Source organism: Etheostoma spectabile, chromosome 7, assembly GCF_008692095.1.
Source record: "Etheostoma spectabile isolate EspeVRDwgs_2016 chromosome 7, UIUC_Espe_1.0, whole genome shotgun sequence".
Taxonomy (NCBI): Eukaryota; Metazoa; Chordata; class Actinopteri; order Perciformes; family Percidae; genus Etheostoma; species Etheostoma spectabile.
The window spans coordinates 23,794,024-23,804,481 of NC_045739.1; the positions used below are offsets into that span (position 1 = coordinate 23,794,024).

The following is a 10,458-nucleotide window of genomic DNA, read 5'->3' on the forward strand; positions in this document are numbered from 1 at the left end:
CAAGTACAACTGTACAAGAAAAACCTAACAAAAAAACGCAAGACGAGACAGAACCAGGCTAAGAAACATATGCAGGAAAACCGACTGAACAATAACCCAGGACGTAAACACCAAACCATGTTGTTTTGGTGGCATGGTGCTTGTGTCGTACATCAACTGCTCGCGTGCTGGACAGTTTTGCAAATCTAAGTATGGCCCCAGTTTAGTATATGCTATACTTACGGAGAAGAAAATTAAAGATTTATTCTTATGTGTGTATATACTGTGTTATTTAGTTTTAAAACCTTACGAAGCGTCGCCACTGGGAGAGCGGCGCGGTTAAGCCTCAAACGATCGTCTCAGTCCTTAAATTAAGTCATAACGTCACGTAAACACCACAAAGAATGACTGTTTTTATATATTTATTTTACTCTTTTGTTGTCACAGTGCAATAAATAATGAATGCAATTAAAAGTCTTTTACATACAACACACAATAATAAAGCAGCATACTTGATAATCTCAGAAACACACAAAATAAAATCAAAAAATCAGTTCAACTGACAAGTTAAATTACACACGCTTCTTCTCTGTTACATGCTAACGTCTATATATATATACGTATATGTATATATATATATATATATATATATATATATATATATAAATATATTGAAAGGACTGCAAGTGTCGGGCATTTTCTTTGTCAATCTATCTTCATTCGCGATGAATCTATAGTGTGAGATACATGCATCGACAGATGAAAGAAAGCTTCAGTGAGAGATCCCATCGAGTCAACGGCTAAGTTAGCAGCAGCAGCTAGCCTTGTTCTCCGGTGGGGGGGGGGGGGGGGGGGCTCCAGTATAGGTGTGCTACGTCACCTGGCAACGCTTTTGTTTCCCTCCAGATCTGTTCGGGATCCCTGCTTAGTAGAGAACCCAAAGTTCACAGTCTCAGCATCAGTCTCAGGGTTTTTTTTGTTTTTTTTATGAAGACAAAGGTCACGATTTAGAAGTCGTCCCTGTCTGAGGGGAACTCCCGGGGGTCAACGGGGGCACGCTGGTCGGGTTCTGGGTTTTAATCCTCTTGCGTGACGGGGAACCTTTGCCTTTCCGTCGGAGCGAAGGCTGAGTCTTCTTTCGGTAAGCGTCCCTTTTGGGACTGTCGGGGGCCCCCAGGTGCTCGGAGAGTCTCTTCTGGAACACCGCTTGGAACCGCTGAGCCTGCAACACGAAGGTAAAACACGGAGTTGATCAGAGAACGGGATCGGGTTAGATCTACCAACTTCATTGTGGTGTCAATGTCAATGTCAATTTTATTTCCATAGCACATTTAAAAACAACAACAGCTGACCAAAGTGCTGAACAGGGTGGATGTCAAATACATAAATAACAAGTGTAAACATTACTACAACCTAAATACATCGCAGGGAGACAAACAACAACACTTTAAAACATCAGAATCCAGGTTAACGAGGGTTAAAAGCAAACAGGTGCATCTTAAGCAGCATTTTAAACGTTTGTAAGGTCTGTGCAGCTTTAATGTGCATGGGGGGGGTTGTTCCAATGGGGGGGGGGCGGCGCCCACTGCAAAGGCTCTATCGGCCTTATTTTTTAGCTTTGACCTCGGGACATCCAAGAGCAGCTGATTTCTGACTGGAGAATGATGGCCAAACCATTTAAGGCCTTAAAAACAAGCAATAAAATCTTAAAATCTGTCCTGTAACGGACGGGCAGCCAGTGGAGGGAAGGCCAAGACTGGCGTTATGTGTTCACGCTTTTTTTGTTTTAGTTAAAAGGCGAGCAGCTGCATTTTGGACTAGCTGGTGCATTTTTGGTCCTTGAGGACCATAAGGTGTGTTTTACAGTCCTGGAAAAAGCTAGTGAACTTTGAGTTAAAGGGGTAACTACCGGGTTTTTTCAGCCTTTGACATCGGTCCAGTGTTAACCCTTGTGTTGTCTTTTGTGTCACGGGGGACTTGTTTATTTTATCTACATTTTTTATTAGCCTGACGTTGTGCTTTGGGGGGTCCCGGGATCTTTTTCATTTCATGTCAACTGCCATCGTGGCCTCGCGTGGCCTTCGGGTCTTCGAAGACCCTTGTTTGCTTTCATGCTATTATACGTGTGTTGCCCCACAATCCCGCCTCGTTCATCGAGTCCAAGGAAAACCCGGAGGACAAGTAGAGGGTAGGAAGTTGGACACGCGTTTGACTGCAGGACGGGTCTCTGGGGCCCCGGAGGACGAGATGTGGGTAGTGGGAAATGGACGAGGACGAGGCAGCGGAAAAATACAACTGAACAGGAAGGTTCTCTGGGACCCGAAGGACAACACAAGGGTTTAGCAAGATCGCTGCAGTCGGTAGCGGCAAAACGAGCTTCAATGTAAGTTAACGGGGCAATTGTTGAGCTTGTAATAATTTCACAAAACTGCTTGTTTTGCTACTGACAGACTCAGATTATTATTCTGAGTGTTTGACAACATCATGGAAAGAATCCCTTTACAGATAGACCTTTAAAACCTCCGTTAGACCTTTGTTTTTAACCAGAAACCGCTCTGAGGTCGCTAGCGCTAAACCCACCAGACTCCATTTAAAAAACAATAGTTTTAGCGTGTATAGAGCCGACGTTTCTTCCATGTAAATCGGTCAATTAGGTGTTTATATCAACCAAAGTTGGAGTTGTGATGGTTGGAAAAAGTTTCCTTTTGTTTCTGTCGACTTTGAACAAAGTTCAATTTCTATCCATAACAATTTTATTATTAGTATAATTCATAACAAGAGTTATCTGGAGACCCTTTACAGATGGAGCAGGTCTAGACCACACTCCAGAATTTACAAGGACCCAACGGGTCTAGTAGCTTCCTCCAGAGCAAGCAACAGTGCGACAGTGGCGAGGAAAAACTTCCTTTTAGGAAGAAACCTGGGACAGACCCAGACCCAGACCCAGGCCCAGACCCAGGCCCAGACCCAGGCCCAGACCCAGAACCAGACCCAGAACCAGACCCAGGCCCAGGCCCAGGCCCAGGCCCAAACCAGAACCAGGCTCTTGGGAGGCGGTGTCTGACGACCGGTTGGGGTTAAGTGTATTTTAAGATGCTAAAATTATTGATTATTTACATGGAATCTGGTGGGTTTTGCAAAACAAGAATTCCGCGGATGTTTTTATGTTTAATGTAAAAAAAGGATCTTACTCGTTGACATCTCTTTTCCATAATGTTGTCAGACACTTAGAGTATTAACCTGAGTCTGTCAGCGGCAAAACAAGCACTTTTGGGAAAGTAAATACAAGCTGAACAATTGCTCTATTATCTTACATCATAGCTTCACACTGGACCAATGTCGAAGATTCATTCATTCATTATTATTATAATACGGGAAAGTTAAAAATAACATTACAATATATAAACGGGCCTGACTCAGTTTAAAAACTGGTTTTCAGCAGGTTCCTGTTCTGCAGAAACATAAAACATGGTTACAGCACGTCTTTACTGTACTGAGAGGTCTTACTCGGGTCCTCACTAAGACCAAGAGACTGGATCACATCACTCCATTTCCTCACTAAGACAAGAGACGGATCACATCACTCCAGTTCTCACTAAGACCAAGAGACTGGATACATCACTCCAGTCCTCACTAAGACCAAGAGACTGGATCACATCACTCCAGTCCTCACTAAGACCAAGAGACTGGATCACATCACTCCAGTCCTCACTAAGACCAAGAAAACTGGATCACATCACTCCAGTCCTCACTAAGACCAAGGGGACTGGATCACATCACTCCAGTCCTCACTAAGACAAGAGACTGGATCACATCACTCCAGTCCTCACTAAGACCAAGAGATGGATCACATCACTCCAGTTCTGAAGTCTTTACACTGGCTTCCTGTGTCTCAGAGAATTCATTTCAAAGACTTTGCTAGTTTATAAATCCTTCAGGTTTGGTCCAAAATACATTTCTGATCTTCTACACTATGACACCCCCAGACCTCTCAGGTCATCTGGACAGGTCTGCTACTACACTATGACCCCCCTCAGACCTCTCAGGTCATCTGGGACAGGTCTGCTACTACACTATGACCCCCCCAGACCTCTCAGGTGGTCTGGGACGGTTTCTACTTTCTGTCCCCAGAGTCAGAACTAAACAGGGTGAAGCAGCTTCAGTTTCTATGCTCCTCATATCTGGAATAAACTCCCAGAAACCTGCAGATCCGTGCTACTCTCAGTTCTTTTAAATCAAGACTGAAGACCTTTCTTTTTCATGTTGCCTTTTTTTAAATTATGCTCATTTCTTAATGTTTAATTCTTATGCTGCACTGTAACTTTATCTGTTTTTATTTTTTAACTGTTTTTTAACTGATTTTGAGTAAAGCACTTTGAATTGCCCTGTTGCTGAAATGTGCTCTACAGATAAAGCTGCCTTGCCTTGCCTTGCCTTACCGTGTCTAGCTGTGCTGTGGTCTGAGGTGCGGTGGTGGTGGTGGGGTGGTGGTGGTTTTGGTGGTGGTGGTTTTGGTGGTGGTCGTGGTGGTTGTTGGGTAAGCTGTGGTTTGCTGCTGGCTCTTTGGTTTGGCGCAGTACATCTCCAGATGCTGAAGTTCACAACCAGACGGCCGACAGCACTGGTCCACTATCCCTTTCCCTCTGGGCCGAGAACCGTAACCAGACCACGAACCTTTACCTGCAGAGAGAGAAACGTCCAACCTTAGATTATTTGTCTTTTCTGGTAAAGGGCAACTTAGATTTTGTGTCTAAATGACCAATGGGAACAACAATCTTAGCAATTGGTCCAGTATTAAGCGAGAACGCTGCAGTCAGCAACAGCAAAACAAAGCTGGATTAGGATTATATGGACCATAACATTTACATATTTATATTAACATGTTTAGTTTCAATAAGCAAAATGGGCCATTTTCATGCAGAACACTATCTTATGCAAAGCTCATACTGTGAAGTTTTAATTTTGCTGCGTGAGATTGAACTCAATGTCTCCTCTTAATGATTTCTGCTTGCTAAGCTCTCTGCTCTGCTGTGTGTTCCCGTCTACACCTTTCTTTTGTTTTTAGTGTGAGAGCTGCCGTCGGCCTCAAAACAATTTTTTAACAAAACGCTTCCAAAAAACCCCGGGCACGGGTTTCTCTGGGTATTTCCTTTTTGGGGGTTGCCATCACCTTACGGCTTAGTGGCCTTGGTAGAGGAACGGGAAAAGAAATATGTAAAAGGGCCTTGTGTAGGGGGAGAGGACACCCCTACTACGGCGTTTCCTTAAACTGCACTGAAAACCCAAAAGTTCTCCTGTATTGTCGAAACCCCAAAATTAGCAGTTCATGGGTGGCTGCGTTAAGGGTCAAAAGCGCGGCTTTTTAGGAGGAGTGGGTGTGCAATTATAAACCTACTGCAGTTCAGGAAAGACCCCCCCCCCAACCCTGTCGGGGTTGGGGTAAAAAAGTTTCAGTAATAAGGGTTTAAAGAGTGATTGTCAGGGGTAGGTACTGAGAATCGGTTTTGGACGCTTGGCCATCGTAGCGCTTGGAGGGGTTTTGCCTGCTGCAGTGGTCCTAAAACGCCGGTTCATGAAAAACCCGCACTTTGAAGCCAGGGGGGAGTTCGTCTCCGGGGAACACCATGCAAATAGCTGGCTAAATGTTTTCGAAATGCTGGCTAGATGTAAACGCTAGCAATCAAACCACAAGCTTCGTGAACGTGTTTAGAAAACGTTGCAACCAAACACCAGATATTGCTAAGGGTTTTCTGTAAAGGGCAACCTCGGTTGTCTGTCAACCAACAATGAAATAAACAATTTGTAGCTTTTCCAAGTTTTTAACTTGTCGTACGTTTTGTCCCTTTTCAACGTTTGTTTTTTACGTTTTCAAACACTACGAAACTACTTAGTGAACTAGTTTACCAGTCTTTCGGAATTATGCATAAACTCTTTGTTAGACGTTTTTTCATTCTGTCAATGCTTTTGCGAAAACACTACATCAACTTTTGTGAAGTTTTAAGTTTTTTGGAAATTTGTTCAATAACGTCTTTAATGACTTAACCTACGTGAGTTGCAAAGCTGAATTGGAATTATTAGACTAAATAAGATAATCACACTGTATTTAGTGTCAACTTTTACGATACTATTTCAAAAAGCTATAATTGGTTCATAAGCTATAAAAAGAGTCAACGCCAATGATGAGTAGCGATGTGTATTGGAAAGAGGTTGACATCATCATTTTTTTTGGGAATTAAAAAGACTGACTAGGACAACATGAGAAACAGAGGACAAATGAGGACAAATGAGGACAACATGAGGGTAAATAGTTCCATCTCAGGTTATGTTTGTATGAACAATGATTAGTTAAGATTTCCAATTTCGTGGCTGATGCGTACTGAGCAGTGGAAGTCGTGCTATGGACTAACTCAAAGCACGTTTTAATGGCGAACTAGAGTATTGCCAAAGAACCACCTAAATATTGGCATTTACTGAATCCCATGAGTCCCTATAACTAGCTGTGCAGTAAGGGCTATAATGATTATCAATTTAATGATTGATTTAATATGTGTGACTTGGAGTAATAATTTGGAATGAGGGATCTGGAAGTTCGTGACAGAGCTGTGGGTGGGGTACCTGACCCAAAAGGGAGGTAAGTCCTGCCTACAGACAGAGGTGCTGTTTGTTAGGCTTCGTGTAAATACATGAGCAGCATGCATGTAGTTGTGTGGAGCTGATAACTAGTTCAGTGTAACTGACCGTGACCTTATCTGTGTCACACACCTCTGCCAGAGTAAGAGTTAACACTCAGGGTAGAGTAACCTTGATAGCATTTGGTCCCATTGGCCTTTATTAATATCTAAAGTTTAAAAAAACAACAAGAATCAATCTGCATTTCTGTCATAACAAGATAAATTCTACGATATAAGTAAGAGCTACTTGCATCACGTTGCTTGCATTTATTTACATAACACACATAAACTAAATGAAGCTACGTCTGTGCACGTATGACATTGCAACACCCGAAGTTTATGATAAATCTCCGCTTCACGTCAAGGTGTAAGACTATTTTACACTTATTTTAGCCCACAAAGTAAGCTACCTCACGTAGTATTGTGGTATTTTTGTTTTGCAGTTTTTCAACCTATTGGCGAGCTACCGGTAGCTCGTAAGCTTTTTGGCGACCCCTGGTTGGGAAGTGTGTTCGACCAAACGTGAAAGATCTATCAACAAATAGCAGATCAGGTCATTTTGTATGCACCTTTAAGATGGCGCCAAGGTGTCTAAAGATGATCTGTTCACACCTGTCTTCCCATGCTTCTGTGTCTAAGTGACTGATGGGAACCATCTTTGAAATTGGTCCAGTATGAAGCCGGACACTACTGCAGTGAGCAGCAAGGGAAAACAAGCTACACTCTAAGTTATTGGCCATTTGTGCCCATTAAACACAACTATTGCCACTTTTGCTACTGACAGGCTCAGATTGCATTTCCAAAATCGCTTTGGCCAAACCCACCAGACTCCATTTAAATAAACAGTCATTTCATCATCGTTGTAAAACACACTCACGTTCAAAGTCAAGACAGAAACAAAATCAAAAGCAGTCTTGTCTGTTTTTACACTGTTCGAACAATCGCCACACTGATTTATTAAGTTAAACCCTAAATTCAACCACATGCATGTGAAAATATGCTGGCTTTGTGCTGGTCATGTTTATTTTCATGGGGTCTGGTGGGTTTTGCGAAGGTGTTTTTCGGGTCTGTTTCAGGCTGAACAAAATGGATCTTACTCTTTAACGAAAAAAAGGTCAACCTCTGTGGGGATCCTTTCCATAATGGGGTCAGACACTTAGAACTCTAGTACTATTATCAGCATTTCTAGAGGACGGAAATTGACGAGAAACATCTGCCCAATACAGGGTTAAATTGCAGTCCGGTTTACAGCGTTTTCGCTCAACACCGGACCAATTTCAATCATATGCAAAGAAACGGAGAAAAAGGTGGCTTACCTAAATAGATTCCACGATCCCCGCACACGAATATGAGATCACTGAGGAGATCGGTCCCACAGCGGAGTCTGGCTGCCTCCGAGGACCGGGGCCAGCCTGCCAGACACATGGTTGTGTAGAACACACACAGCCGGACGCACAACACCTGAAGACCAGAGGGAAAACTCTTAATACACAACTCCAACACCAAGGGGTCGATGGTTGTACACGTTCCCATTCTGACCGAAGGTTAACACTGGGGAAAAAAAATGACTCAAGGCAGCTCGCCTGGTTTGTGGAAGACATAGGTGCAATTATAGGGGTAATTTACAAGGGTGGATGGGGGGGGGGGGCAGTGTGGTGGCCAGGTTGGTGCAGTTGTAGAGCAGGTGCAGATATGCTTAGAGGTTTATGTCTCAGTGCAGAGGTCCAGGTTTCAAGTCCAACCTGGGTCAATTGCCTTCGTGTCTTCCTTGTCTTCCCCCCCCTCCCATTTCTCACCTAGCTGTCATGTCCATAAAAGGTGGAAAAGCCCAAAACAATTATCTAGAAAATGAAAACACCCTTTCATAATCTCCTTTACATAAAGACATTTGCGCCATAAATTGATGCAGGAAAGGCAGAAAAATTCACCAGAATGCAGGAAACGTAGTGTCTGACATTCAACATTTTCAATTTTTTGCTCAAAAGTGGAGATCATGTTGTTTTTTCAATTGAACAAAATGCAATTTCACATCATTTTTTAACCGATGTTATTTTTACCGCATCTGTGTCTAAAACGTCAGAAAACCAAACGTTGCTGAAGAAGATCTGAGTCATGTAACCAAGTCGTTAAGTTAATGTTGATGCACTGATTTTGCATCCATTCATTCAGCATGATGTAAAAACCCAGACTGAGTTTTGTGATCCCCTCACACCAAGCGACTGAAACTCTAGCGAGACCAGTAAAAAGAGATCCTGAATCCCAGATGGGATCATTCCTGGTGGAATAAAAGGTTGAATAAAAGAACAACATTACCTTGAGTGTGTGTGGCGTAGCCGAGAGACCGCGAGACGAGTGCATCCTGTCTGAGTGGACCGGCTCCAGGAGAACTTCAGTCTTATAGTGTGGCAGTGGGGGGGGGCAGGACCACAGCGCTGAGGTCTCCTCCCCAAAAACTGCTCCTCCGCACGTTGTTTCACACTCAAATCTCATCTGGAGCTCGTATCAGAGGATTTGACATGCTGTCTCTGCTGTGTCCTACCATGTATTTAACAGGATATTCACCACTGTCACAGACACGATGTCCACGTCCACGTCACCACGCCTGGGGGGGGGGGACACGTTATAACCTGGGGGTCCTCCCCCGTAACATTTAACGATACAACACTTCATTTTCATCGACTCATTTTTCAACAATTTGTGCCTTTTCTGCATCAACGTACGCCGGAATGTCTTCATTCACAAATCTCCCTCTTGTAAATTATCGGGGCCCCGAGAGCTGATTTACTGGTTACTTCTTCCAAAAAGTCAGTTACCACTTATAAAAGTAACTAGTTACTTCAGGAAGCGTTACTTTCAAGTACATTTTTAAATGTTCAAATGTGACCATGTGACCCCCCCCCCACCTCCTCTTTAATGGAACATAAACACATGTGCATGTTCAATTATTTATGAGGATCTGAATTTTATATTGAAATGGACATTTAATATTATCTATTCTTATTGTAGGTTTGGTTAAAGCGTGGAGGGGGGGGGGAACTTTAACGGGGTCCCCCCCCCGTAACTTTTAACAATCCAAAACATTTTTATCCATTCATTTTTTAACAATTTGTGCCTTATCGGTCTTTATTTGCGTAATGGCGATGATTTTTTTTCCACCTCTTTTAGGGTAGTCTTTCAAATTTTTGAAGCTAAACAAATCTACTTCTTGTAATTATTGGGGGGGGGGGGGACTTTTAAATGTTCAAATGTGCCCATGGGACCCCCCCCACTCCTCTTAAGGAACATAAACACAGTGCATGTTCAATATTTATGATGAACTGAATTTTATATTGAAATGGACATTTAATATGATTATTTATTGTAGGTTTGGTTAAAGCGTGGAGGGGGGGGGGGGGGACACGTTATAACCTGGGGGTCCCCCCCCCCCACCCCCCCACAACATTTAAAAACACAACTTCTATATCAACTCATTTTTTAACAATTTGTGTCTTTTCTGCGTCTTTATTTGCGTAAATTGCGATTTTTCTTTTTTTTATTATAGTATATTCGATTATTCATTTCATTGTGTATTGAACAGTTTTTTGGTTTTTTTTTTACCTTTTTGGGGGAAGGGCTTTCAAATTTTGGAGCGGGAATAATTTCTACCCCCCCCCCCCCCCCCCCGACACTTACAAGTTTGAAGCTTTCCCTTTTGTCACTTGTTTCAACAACGCTGTTTGTTTTTCTTAAAAAAAGCAAAATAGAAAAATGAATATAAAACACCCACATTCAATGAAAGTCATTTATTGTGCTTCTTAAGAGCGTTGCA

The 10,458-nt window shown here is 42.7% G+C and overlaps 1 protein-coding gene across 1 annotated transcript; it reads right to left on the reverse strand.

Annotated features, from left to right (window-relative positions):
- Nucleotides 1–879: 879 nt before the first annotated feature.
- igf3 (insulin-like growth factor 3) lies at nucleotides 880–9,157 on the reverse strand. Its single transcript, XM_032519866.1, has 5 exons — nucleotides 8,964–9,157; nucleotides 7,967–8,111; nucleotides 4,504–4,659; nucleotides 4,419–4,462; nucleotides 880–1,201 (listed from the first exon to the last, which is right to left on the reverse strand). The coding sequence occupies exons 1-5, from the start codon at nucleotides 9,138–9,140 to the stop codon at nucleotides 980–982; spliced, it is 744 nt and encodes a 247-aa protein (XP_032375757.1). The 5' UTR covers nucleotides 9,141–9,157; the 3' UTR covers nucleotides 880–979.
- Between the last annotated feature and the right edge of the window lie 1,301 nt (nucleotides 9,158–10,458).